Source organism: Bison bison, unplaced genomic scaffold (assembly GCF_000754665.1).
Source record: "Bison bison bison isolate TAMUID 2011002044 unplaced genomic scaffold, Bison_UMD1.0 scf7180017864068, whole genome shotgun sequence".
Classification (NCBI taxonomy): domain Eukaryota; kingdom Metazoa; phylum Chordata; class Mammalia; order Artiodactyla; family Bovidae; genus Bison; species Bison bison.
Genome location: NW_011494640.1, coordinates 1114830 through 1127658, shown reverse-complemented (window position 1 = coordinate 1127658; position 12829 = coordinate 1114830). Strand labels below are relative to the sequence as shown.

Sequence of the window (12829 nt, the reverse complement as noted above, 5' to 3'; positions counted from 1 at the left end):
TGTCTCCTGGTCTTATTCTTTGCATGGATTGCCTGTAGTTTGAGGTTTTGCCTTTTAAACAAGTCCTTCTGAGACCTCAGTATAAGTTTATGGATTCTTACTGACCCTGGCATATAGCTAGATCAGCTTATCTATTTATGAATTCACTAAGTAACTTGAACTTAGATCATGCATGTTGTTAGTTACTAAGCATTTATGTTTTATTATGAAGTCAACTGTAATTAATCTTATGACTCAATAGCATTTGAAGATTCTGTCTCAGACTTTTGAAAGAACCTGTTAATGGAAGCTTGTCTAGAGTTTCCCTGATAACTTGCAGTATATTTGTGTTTAGATTATGTGATACGAATTGTATAGTCAAGAAAACATAAAATAGTTGTCAGTGTATGGTTGCTGGTGATAACCATGGTTAGCACTTTGAAGAGTACAGTTGTTCCGTGTCCCACTAAATCCCCTTTCTAACACTTGGTGTATAATAAATTACACTACCCCCTACTGTGCCATGTAGCATGCTACCTCTTTCACACTCATTTTTTAATCTTTGTAAGAACTTTGTGAGTCAGGTATTATTATTAACCTTATGAGGATACTACCTAGATTCTCAGGGTTATGCTGTTAACTTAAGTGGTCAAGCCAGGATATAAACCTAGGTGTTTCTGTCCCTAGTGCTGAGTTTGTAACTATTTACAGTGTGCTGGTATCCAGGAAACATTTGTTAGTTTCATATACACTTATCTGTCATCTTAATATTCTCAGGTTATCCAGTCTTGGCTCCTGCTGCTTACTATGACCAAACCGGTGCCCTTGTGGTGAATGCAGGAGCGAGAAATGGTCTTGGAGCTCCTGTTCGACTTGTAGCTCCCGCCCCAGTCATCATTAGTTCCTCAGCTGCACAAGCAGGTGAGCTTATGTCTTAGTGGATTCACTCAGATTTAAAAGGGAGAATGGATGATATTCTTAAAACTCTGTTGAAAGGTACTTTGACAATTCTCAGAGTAAGAATTCTGTCCTGTAATTTTTCAAAGAGAAAGAGTCAGAAGTGGCAAGTGACCTTGATAGATTCTGATTCTGTTGACAGTGTGTACCAGCTAGTTAGCAGCAAGGACCTGCTCTGCTGTGAGCATAGGAAGTTGGATTACTCACACAAAAGGCCACTGTTGGCAGAAGTCCAAGGCTAATTTCACAGAAATTCATATCGTTGTTTTAAGATTTGGTATTTGTTTTGTTTTTGTTTCTTGCTTATGGTGGGGGAGGGCAGCAATAGATTTTTATTTTAAGTCTTTGTATGTATGTATGTCATATATATATATATAGTATTATTATATATTTTATAAATTTGGGAACAACAGTGGGTGTATCTAGGGGAGAGAAATATGCTTAAGTGTCCTGAGAATTGCAAGGCTTCAGTATGTGATTCTGGAGAAAATGTCCTTAATGTAGGTAATTGTAGAACTTGAAACTTTAGGAAGTAGTTGTATTTGAAATGAGTACTTTTGATACCCATATCTATCTTAAATTATAGACTCTTTATAATCTGCCCACATAGTGATCTGTCTTAAATTATAGACTCTTTATAATCTGCCCACATAGTGAACTTGGCTCCAGTGGTATTTTGACTTTGAATTGAGAGTAGAAGTAGAAAAATATTAATAGAAGCTTCAGGTGAAGGGATCAGAGACAGATTTGTATAGTTCTTTGCAAGATTTGTGTCTGTTTTGAAAAGATATGGCAGCATTAAAAGGTTTTCAAAAGGGTAACAACGCAGTTTGGAAATGTGGCCAGTCTCTTTCATAGCCATATGGTTTGCTTTCTTCTACATAGCTGTTGCAGCGGCTGCAGCTTCAGCAAATGGAGCAGCCGGTGGTCTTGCTGGAACAACAAATGGACCATTTCGCCCTTTAGGAACTCAGCAGCCCCAGCCCCAGCCCCAGCAGCAGCCCAGTAACAACCTGGCATCCAGCTCTTTCTACGGCAACAACTCTCTGAGCAGCAATTCACAGAGCAGCTCCCTCTTCTCCCAGGGCTCCGCCCAGCCTGCCAACACATCCTTGGGATTTGGAAGTAGCAGTTCTCTCGGCGCCACCCTGGGATCAGCCCTTGGAGGGTTTGGAACAGCAGGTAGAAATCAGACTGATGTGCTGAAACTAAATTTTAATTATTTTTTATAATCTTTATGCAATTACTGACAGTGCATGGAACCCTGGACAGATACCACAGGCAGATCTGGACCGAGTCCCGTGGGAACCCAGCTGTTCCACACGTCTTTGAGATAATGGACTGTTCAAATCAAGTTATACATTTGGGGCCTATTTCAGGTTTACACGCACATTGCTACTTATTTATACTCTCAGAGTCCATTTTTTTTTAAGGATTAGAAAATCTGGGGAGATTTCTGCAGACATTGGGGAGAATGTGGAGGAAAGTATACAAATGTGGATATGAAAAACCGAGGGAGGAGGACTTACCAAAAATCTTAGGGTGGTATACTCCACAACCTGCAGGTCTTAAAGAATCATGAGTTTTCTCTAGTCTTGAGAAGAATTAAGGTGGATATTATGGAAAAGTGGGAGGAAGGAAATTAGACTTAAGATATTTTAAATGTTTTAATGGGAGAAAAAAAGTGGGAAAGTAGTAAGGAAAATGATGGAATAATTTCAGTGTTTGTAAGACAATGTGATCAAAACAGAAGGGTTTATTTGAGAGACAGTATCTTAAATTGGAATTGGGGGCTAGTAATATCTGTTGATTGAACCCTTTGAGAAACCAGGCTTTTACATGTAAGTCTTGTGTAGTGGGGCAATACCCCCTTCACAAATCTTTTTTCTACTCCATTTTTCTACCAGAACCTTTGGGTTGATGAAAGGCATTCTTTCTAGCCCATTTTCTTTCACCTTTCCCATAACTTGTGTGGCCATCAGAGGATTTTAACCCACCCCTATCCCCATAATATGAGACACAAAAGGAAGGAGACTTTAACATACGTGTGATGGTTTGAAAAAAACGTTTCATGCTAACCTGAGCCATGTCCTCTTTATTACTTTACCTGCCCCTAGAACTGCCACATGAACAGTTAGGCTGTCTCTGCTGACAAATTTGCGGTGGTAAGGAGTCTGGATCAAAGTGTTAGGAACAGGTCACTGGGCTTGTTCTTCGAAGAACAGGCCTGTTCTTATCTGCATTGTTTTAATTCCATTTTAGTTGCAAACTCCAACACTGGCAGTGGCTCCCGCCGTGACTCCCTGACTGGCAGCAGTGACCTTTATAAGAGGACATCGAGCAGCTTGACCCCCATTGGACACAGTTTTTATAACGGCCTTAGCTTTTCCTCCTCTCCTGGACCCGTGGGCATGCCTCTCCCTAGTCAGGGACCAGGACATTCACAGACACCACCTCCTTCCCTCTCTTCACATGGATCCTCTTCAAGCTTAAACCTGGGTAAGAACCATTACTCTACACCACCTTGAACTCTAGAAATCTCTTGCCACTGATGACATTAGAAGTACTTTGCATAAGCAAAGGACGATCCCTTCATCCTAGAGGTGTCCTGGGTGTTCTTTGCCTTCCTAAAGTGCCTCATGTTATTTAGGCTATACCTCGGCAGCACAGCAGTTTGGAATTTATCCAAGTTTGGGTGCATCCCATGTAAATTCACTTCAGCTTTAGTATTAACATCTTTGGCTGTTCTTTGGCTGCATGTGAGAATCTTTCAGTATACAGTACAGATTCCTTTTAATTAAGCTGGAAAAGAGAGACAAAGAGTGTATTAACCTAGTAACACTACTGAAATAGCACCACAGTTAATATTTAGCCTTGTTTTTTAGATTCCCTTTCCTTCCCCGTGTATATGTTTAATATCTTACTTTCTCACATAAAGCGTTTTGTTTTAAAATTTTTGTCAGATTCTTTAGAAAATATTTCTATGTACATTCTTAAACTACACAGGATGGTAATGAGTATAGATCCTTCCCGATTATATGTTTAGCTTATTTTGTATATGGGGTTTAAAAAAATGTTACCATCTGAATCCTGGAAAATGACAAGGGAAAAGAGGCTTCTAAGCAGCCAGCTTTAAGAATGAAAAGAAACTTACTCTAACAATTTGGGTGGCAAAGTTTTAAATCTTTCAAGATGGAAGATGGTATACACACTCCCTTCCTCTAGTTATTTATCAAGTTTGTATTTTGAAGTGCTGATTTATTTTTTAGATGGATAAAGTTGAGGCATAGAAGTGTGGCGACCATATAATTCATCCTACAACCTAGGACACTTAAGGGAGCTAATGGGGGTGTTGTTAATAATCATCTGTGATGACAAGCCTGAATCAGGACTGTCCTGGGAAATACCACTTTGCTAGAGGATTCTGATTTTTAAATCTTCTATTTATTATTGTTTTAAGTTAAAGCTTTATTTTTTAGAGCAGTTTTAGGCTCATAATAAAATCGAGGGAAGAATATAGAGATTTCCCTTGTACTCTCTGACCTGCACATTTATAGCTTCTCCTGTTATCACCGTCCCCCACCAAAGTGGTACCTTTGTTACTGTTGATGGACCTACATTGACATATCGTTATCATCCAAAGTCCAGAGTTTACATGGATCTTTTTTTTTGTTTGTTTCTTTGTTTTTGACTAGAAAGATTATGGACTCAGAAATGAGGACTGATTAAAAATGATTAGTCCTTTTTTATTTGGAAAGACAAAGACTGAAAAATGATTATAAAAATCAAAAGTCTTGAAGGGGATAGGATAATATAGTTATTATTCTAGAACTAAGAGTGCTCTCTGAGTTTGAGAAATGAGTTCTAAGGCAAAACTATGTATGTATGTATATAGACATGTGAGAGTGTGTGTGTGTATCCTGAGGTTTTACATGATAAGAACTATAGTTATGAAACTGTCTCATGTTATACATGGACATTACTTTAGAAAAGTTTTGGGGACGTTACAGATTGCTAGGTCCATATTGGATAAATAAGGAATAGGGTATATTGCACAACAGTGTCTCTTTGTGACAGGAGGCCTGGCTTTAAAGAATGAGGGTTAATGCAAACTTATAAGGAGAAGATGAAAGCCCCAGCTTAGTATGTAGATGGAAGGTATTAACATTTATTGAATAGTTATTACCAGCTACTGTTAACAGTTTTGGGTGCTGTGCATACCATTCTGAAGATATGGTATTATGCCTATGATACAGATGTGAGGAAACTGACTTGCTTAGGTCTTCTCATATCTGAACAGACTCCAAAGCAGCATCAGGGTATATCCTACCATGTAATGTGCCAGAATATCTTTTAAACCATTGCGTTATCAGGGTCAGAACTCTTATCCTTTAATTCCTTGGTTTAAACATTTAAACTGTATCGGCATATACTTAACAGTAAACAAATGAAATCTACAATAAGTTTTTTTTGTAAACAGCCAGATAGGAGGTATCTTAGGCTTGTCAGTCAGTCTCTATAGTCAATATTCAACTCTGCTATAGAAGCACAGAAGTAGCCACAGACAAAATGTAAATAAACGTGCAGCTATCTTTCAATAAAACTTCATTTACAAAAATAGATGGCAGGCCAGGTTTGTCCTGTGGACTGTATCAGCCTCTGAACGAAACGCTATGGCTCTAGGTGTTTGAAAATGGAGCTGGAAACATTACTTGCATGCGTGGTGCCTTTCCTCTTTCCAATATATCAGCAATTTAATAAAATACATCCTTCTCCTTAATTTTTGATTCCCCTGTGAAGAAGGAACGAACTATTGGTGTGAGCTATTTATTTTAATGACTCTTGCTGTCTGCCTAGTTTTATTTTTGACATATCTTCCCTTTAAAAATTTTTTACTTTGTATAAGCATTTTAGATGTATGTATTTCCATTGGACTGCCTTTTTTGCATGTGCGATGTTTAATCATACATGCCACTCTTGAGGAATTTTGTGTCTTGATTGGTGGTGCTTTGCCTCACTTCAGTCTATTTCCTTGAGGAAAAGGTTCTTGTATGCTTTAGTTTTAACCATTATAAAATAATCACCACAAGAAGTCTGTTTACCATCTGTCACCAAGGAAATGTAACTTTTTTTTACCAAATATATATTGGGCCATTCCTAATGTAGTTTTTACTATTAATACTATACTGCTGTCACCAACTATCAGTTCTCAGGTCACTAACAACCATAGTAAGTAAGCATTCATTCATTGTGTTAAGTACTCAGATGACTCTATACAGGGAAACTTAAACTCAGCATGGTTTAATGACTTTTGTGATACCCCATAGCTATATAAGTGTTTGAATGCACACTCCAGCTTGTATCTCTGTTATCCCAGTGTGGATCTTTTCTCAATGTTATCATATATTTTCACACTTCCTCCCAGTAGACAGACATGTGTTAGGATACTCTGAAAAAAAATCACTGCCTGTAGTAATTATGTTCCTCCTTATTTATTCAACATTCACATGTCAAGTACCTACTATAGATTCTTCAGTGTTTTTTTCACACCTGTTTTAAAGATCAGATTTCTATTTTTAAAAACAATTTATTTTAAAAAGTATCTGTTTATTTATTTGGCTGTCCTGGGTTTTAGTTGTGGCACGCAGGATCTCTGATCTTTGATGTGGCATGGGGATTCTTTAATTGCTGCATGTAGGATCTAGTTCCCTGACATCCCTTGCGATTGGGATCATGGAGTCTTAGCCACCGTACCACCAGGGTAGTCCCCCAAAAACAGCTTTATTGAGTTGTATATTGCATATTTTGAAATCCACTCCTTTCAAGCATGTAATTCAATTATTTTTAGTAACTTTCTATATTGTGCAATCTTTAGCATAAATCAGTTTGGTAATATTTTCATCCCTTCTGTAAGATTTTTCTTAGTCATTTATGTTAATCCCCATTCACACCCTTGAATATGTGCGTGCACATGCGCGAAGTCACTTCAGTTGTGTCTGCCTCTTTGCGACCCTGTTTTCGCCCACCAGGCTCCTCTGTTCATGAGATTCTCTAGGCAAGAATACTAGAGTGGGTTGCCGTGCCTCTTCCAGGTGATTTTCCCGACCTAAGGATCCAACTTTCCTCTCCTACGCCTCCTGCATTGCAGGTGGATTGTATACTGCTGAGCCAGCAGGGAAGCCCATTCACACCCTTAGCCCCAGTCAGACATTGATGTACTTTCTGTTTGTGTTCTTTTTTTGCATGTGGGGGTGGAGATGTGTGTGCTTCAGGGCTCAGGGATTCTTAGTTACCCTACTTGGAATGGAACCCAGTGCCCTCTGCAGTGAAACTGCAGAGCCCTAACCACTGGACTGCCAGGGAATTTCCTACTTCCTGTTTTTAAATTTGCCTTTTCTGAACATTTGATATAAATGGAACTATATGGTATGTGACCTCTTTTGCTTGACTTTTTTTTTTCTTCAGAGGTTTTTGAGATTTTATTCATGATATAGTATGTGTCAGTAGTTTATTCCTTTTTTTTTTTGACTGAATTATCCTGTTTTCTGGATAATGCTACATTTTGTCTAACTTTTCACAATTGAAGGATGTTTGTTGTTTACAGTTTTTGGCTATTAGATGTTTTCCTGTAGAAACATGTTTTCACTTCTCTGGAAGTAGAATTACTGAATGTAAAAGTTTTATGTTAAATTTTGGAGAAATTCAAACTTTTCCAATTTCATCATCTACATTCCCACCAGCAGTGTTCGAGGATTCCAATTTCTCTGCATCCTTGCCAACATTTGTTCTTATTTTTCTTACATAACATCACCATTCTAGTGGGCATGAAATAGTTATGTCATTGTGGTTTTAATTTGCATTTCCCTAATGACAGTAATGTATAGCATCTTTTTATGTGCTTATTACCATTCATGTATCTTTGGTGAAATGTCCACTCATTTTTTGGGCCCAGTTTTGGATGTGCATTGTTTGTCTTATTCCATGGAATTGTAAGGGTTCTTTGTATATTCTGGATGTGTGCTAATAAGTTGCTTCAGTCATGCCCAACTCTTTGTGACACTATGGACCCACCAGGCTCTTCTGTCCATGGGATTTTCCCGGCAAGAATACTGGAGTGGGTTGCCTTGCCCTGCTTCAGAGGATTTCTCCAACGCAGGGATTGAACATGCATCTCTTAGGTCTCCTGCATTGGCAGGCAGATTCTTCACCAGTGCACCGTCTGAGAAGCCCTGTATTCTGGAATCAAGTCCTTTATCAGACTTTATGTATATGTGTTTTGCATGTACATAGTCTCTGGTCTTTTGCTTGTCTTTTTCTTTTTAAATGGTTGTTTTTGAAGTGCAGTAACTTTAAATTTTTTAAAAATAGTTTTAATTTTGATGAGGTCCAGTTTATCATGCTTTATGGTATAGAAATCTTTGCCTAACTCAAGGTCTTAAAGATGTTCTCCTGTGTTTTGTTCTAAAATTTTTGTTTTTTTAGCTCTTCAAGTCTTTGGTCCGTTTTGAGTTAGTTTTGTGTATTGCACGAGGTAGGTGATTGTTCATCTTTGCGTGCACTGTTTTTCCCCAGCAAAGTTTTGAAATTTTTAGTGTGCAGGTCTTTACATGCTTTTTGAGATGAGATGGCTTGATGGCATCACCGACTCTATGGACATGAATTTGGGTGAACTCCGGGAGTTGGTGATGGACAGGGAGGCCTGGCGTGCTGTGATTCATGGGGTCGCAAAGAGTTGGACACTACTGAGTGATTGAATTGAACTGAACCTGTAGTAATCTCAGATTGTTAACTAGTCATGTATGTGCCTTTAGACACTTCTCTGTTCTAAATGGAAATGTAGCATTTTGTGATTGATTACCTAGTTCTCTGAAAGTGACTTGTCATCTGTAAAACTAACTGAGTGAAAGTTAACACAGTTTGGATTTAGCATTATGCACTAAAGACAATTATTCTTAGGCTTACTTTCATGAAAGGTTGCTTGGTTATGGTATTAAGGAGTGGTTTGAGGAGAACTACTTTGTAAACATTTTTGTGAGCAGCACTGCCTCTGCCTGTGTTAAATTCAGAACCAGATGTTGAGCGCCTTGGGAAGTTTTCTTTAAAAGGCAAAGAGAGCACGGTTTTGCCCATTAGTCATCTACTAAATCTCTGAGTACAGAAAACAAAACCAGATGAATGAAAACATTCCATGTAGCGAGAAGATGGGATCCTAGATGGCCGGAATACTAGAAAACCCTTTGGATAAAGTAACTGAAGCACTTCTTAATTTAGCATGGTACTTTTAATCTGTATGTGTGTATTTTTAAAGTTAGTTTCTTGTAGACGGCATATGTTGAATTTCATTTTTTGACCCACTCTGACAGTCTCTTTAATTGGTACATTTAGACCATTGACAAAGTGATTATTGATATAGTTGGATTAATGTTTACCATATTTGTTTTCTATTTTTTTGTTTCTATGTTTGTCTTTCATTCTTTTTCTGCCAATTGTGGGTTTAAAAAAAATTATTTGGCTACATGGAATCTTTAGTTGTGGCATGTGGGATCTAGTTACCTGACTAGGGGTCGAACCCAAGCACCCTGCATTGGGAATGTGGAATCTTAGCCACTGGACCACCAGGAAGTCCCTGCCTCTTGTGGTTTTAATTGAGCATTTTTTATGATTCCATTGTATTTCCTTTCTTAGCCTATCAGACTACTTCCTTTTTTTTTTCCCCCAACTTTTTCAGTGGTTTGACTAGGATTATTATACATTTACAGTTAACTGAGGTCCACTTTCAAATAAGGCCATAAAAGGACTTTATAATCACAGAATAATCTTAACCTTTATCTGCTATCCCTTGTGTAATTACTGTCATTCATTTCAGCTGTATAAAAAGCATACGTGTATGTATATATGTATGTGTATGATATAGACATAAGCATACATAATTGAATACATTGTTGCTGTTATTGGAGCAAACTGTTGTCTGTCAGATCAGTTAAGAATAAGAGAAAATTTTCTCTTTTTGAGGTTCTTCCTTTCTTTATATGGATCAGTTTGTGGCCTGTGTTATTTATACTTCTTTCTGAAGAATGCTTTTGACATTTTTTGCAAGGCACATCTGTTGGCAACAAATGCCATCAATTTTTGTTTGCTGAGAAAGTCTTTATTTCTCCTTCACTTGTGAAGGATAATTTTGCAGGGTATGGAATTCTAGGTTGGTGGGTTTCTTTTCCTTCAAAACTTAGTCTTCTCTCTTCTTGCTTGCATGCTTTTTGAGGAGAAGTCATATGTAATTCTTATCTTTGCTCCTCTGTAAGTAAGACTTTTTTGCTCCTGTGGCTTCTTTCAGTATTTTTCTTTATCTTTGATTTTATGTAATTTGAAAATGATGGTTGGGAGGTATAATTTTTGCTTTTTTTTCCTGCTTGGTGTTCCCTGTGCTTCCTGGACCTGCAGTTTGGTGTCTGACGTTGATTTAGATAACCCTTAGTCATTATAGACTCAGATGTCCTCTCTGTCCCTTTCTCTCTTTCTTCTCCTTCGGATAGCCCCACTATGTGTATGTTCCCGTTTTTGTAGTTGCCCCACAATCCTTGGGTATTCTGTTCTGTTTGAGTCTTTGTTCTCTTTCCATTTTGATTTTTGAGGATTCTATTGATAGATCGTCTAGCTTAGAGATTCTTTCTTCATCTGTAGTCAGTCTGCTTATAAACCCATCAAAGGTGTTCTTCATTTTGGTTACAATATTTTTTATCTCTAGCATTTCTTCTTGGTTCTTTCTCAGGATTTCCATCTCTCTGCTTACATTGCCCATCTCTTCCTGTGTGCTGTATATTTTAGGGCCCTTAGCATAGTAATCGTAATTGTTTTAAATTCCCATTCTAAAAATTTCAGTACCCTCTCATATATGTTTCTTGTGTGTGCCCTTACTCTTCAGATTTTTTTTTTGCCTTTTGCTGTGCCTTGATAGCCATGCCTGATGTATCAAGCGAAAGGAAATGCCATAGTAGGTTTTAGTAATGTGATGGTGAAGTGTGAGGGAAGGGACAGTGTTCTATAGACTTACGATTAGGTCTCACTGTGTCAGTGAGCCTATATTTCTGGACCGTCAACTTCACAGATGTTTCTTGGTATTTTTCCTTCTCCCTTTATTGGGACAGGATAGTTTGAGTAGGCTAGAGTTGTGTATTTCAGAGTTGTCAATACTTGATAGTTTGTTGGTTACATACAGTTCAGGATTTCCTTGTCTGGTACTGGTTTGGGCAGTGTGTCTATTTGAGTCTGTGGTCAGGTGAGCCGTGGTGACCCGTATGTCTGTTTCTCCGATCTTGGCGGCAGTGGTTTTCTCTATTTTCACCTCTTTTATGGATCCAAGAAGAATTCTTGGTTTTTCAGACTGCTTAGTTTTTTGCTTGTTGTTAGGGTGAAGTGGTGACTTCCACATTCCTTACATGTGAAGCAGGAAACCTACATATAGACAAAACATTTAAGCTGTTGATCTCTGTGGAGATATCATAGGACACAGCTCTATGAAATCCACCACCATCAAAATATTACTGAAAACTTTGTGGAATCATTAGGAGGCTCCCTTAGAGGGCCTGAATGAAATGTTCTTTTTAAAACAGGTGTTAAATACTCTCAAAGGCCACCTCCAAGGGATGAAAGTTTGGGCATAAGTGCATGTAGGTGTGTAAACTATAGTGAACTAGAAGACGCCTTTATGTATCTATAAAGAAACTGCAGTCAACAAGTAATGATGGTCTACTCTTTGCCGGATACCCTTTCAAAAACAACAGGAAACCACATTTTTTAAGCAGAAGTTTTAACTATTGGCTTAATGTTTAAAGAAAATTATTTGGCCTGAGCAGAATATTCCTATTAACTGTTAGTTTGCTATTTATAATATAGTACCTAGAGAAACTTTTTTTTCAGATTTGTATACTTCCTTTCTCAATAATAACAGCTGTGTGTGTGTATATATGTGTGTGCTTGTGTATCCTGTCTGGCATCCAAGGATACCAGAGCCAAAAATCAAAACTTCAGGGCAGATGTATAAATCTGCCCATTATTCACTCCAACCCTTTATGTTGTGGATTAGTCAGTATGCTCTTAGCCACAGTAACAGAAAATCCAGCTGATAATGGCTTAAACAATAAGTGCATTTGTTGGCTTGTGTAACTGAAGTAGAGAAGTAGGGCAGTGCTCAGGGTTGGTTCCCGCAATTCAGCCTTGAAATCAAGGATCTGGCTTCCTTCCATGTTAATTTGGATGTTTCTCAGGTCTTTTAGGAGTTTGGTTGTATTTTTGTTGATTTGTTACTTTTCACTAAGTGCCTTTGTTAGTGACCAGGTTCTTAAAATACCTTTGTTTCAAAACCTTGTGTATTCATGCCATGCCTTCTTCTTCACCACCTTACTTGGTATTATCACACTCTTCCAGTACTGCTCACCTGTCTGATTACTTCCTCTTTGCCTGTTTGTCTCCTTTCTCAGACTGGGGAAAAAAAGAATTATTTTTGAAATGGAATAAAAAGCAGCCATATGGCTACTGTTCTTTTTTCTTACAAACCTCCTGTCTTCCTTTGCTGAAAGAAATGTTTTCCTTTTGGATTAAGAAATATTATGGAATTTTGACAAGAATAACAATGTCCTTTAGAAAACGAAAACTGTATAACTGTATCTGAAAAGGAGTATTGTGTGGTTGGTTGCAAAGCTGTAACTCTGGAGTTAAGAATTCTGTGATAAATTCTGGCCATGGTGAATTTGAGTTTTGTATCTTTGGAGAGGCATTTCATATCTTTGGGCCTTAATTTTCTGTTACTTATACGGGATTTTTAAAACTCCCTTTTCCGTAATGCCAGTAAGAATTTGATAGAAAGTGGATATGAAATACTGCTAGCATAGAGGCT

The 12829-nt window shown here is 37.9% G+C and overlaps 1 protein-coding gene across 2 annotated transcripts in view; it reads left to right on the top strand.

Annotated features, from left to right (window-relative positions):
* The window catches only part of PUM1 (pumilio RNA-binding family member 1), a 127192-nt gene that overhangs the window by 89800 nt on the left and 24563 nt on the right, over window positions 1-12829 (top strand). For both annotated transcript variants that reach the window (XM_010836883.1, XM_010836882.1), the window contains 3 exons: window positions 757-900; window positions 1822-2118; window positions 3199-3435. In XM_010836883.1, coding sequence (XP_010835185.1) covers window positions 757-900; window positions 1822-2118; window positions 3199-3435 — 678 coding nt within the window. The remainder of the gene's footprint in view (window positions 1-756; window positions 901-1821; window positions 2119-3198; window positions 3436-12829) is intronic.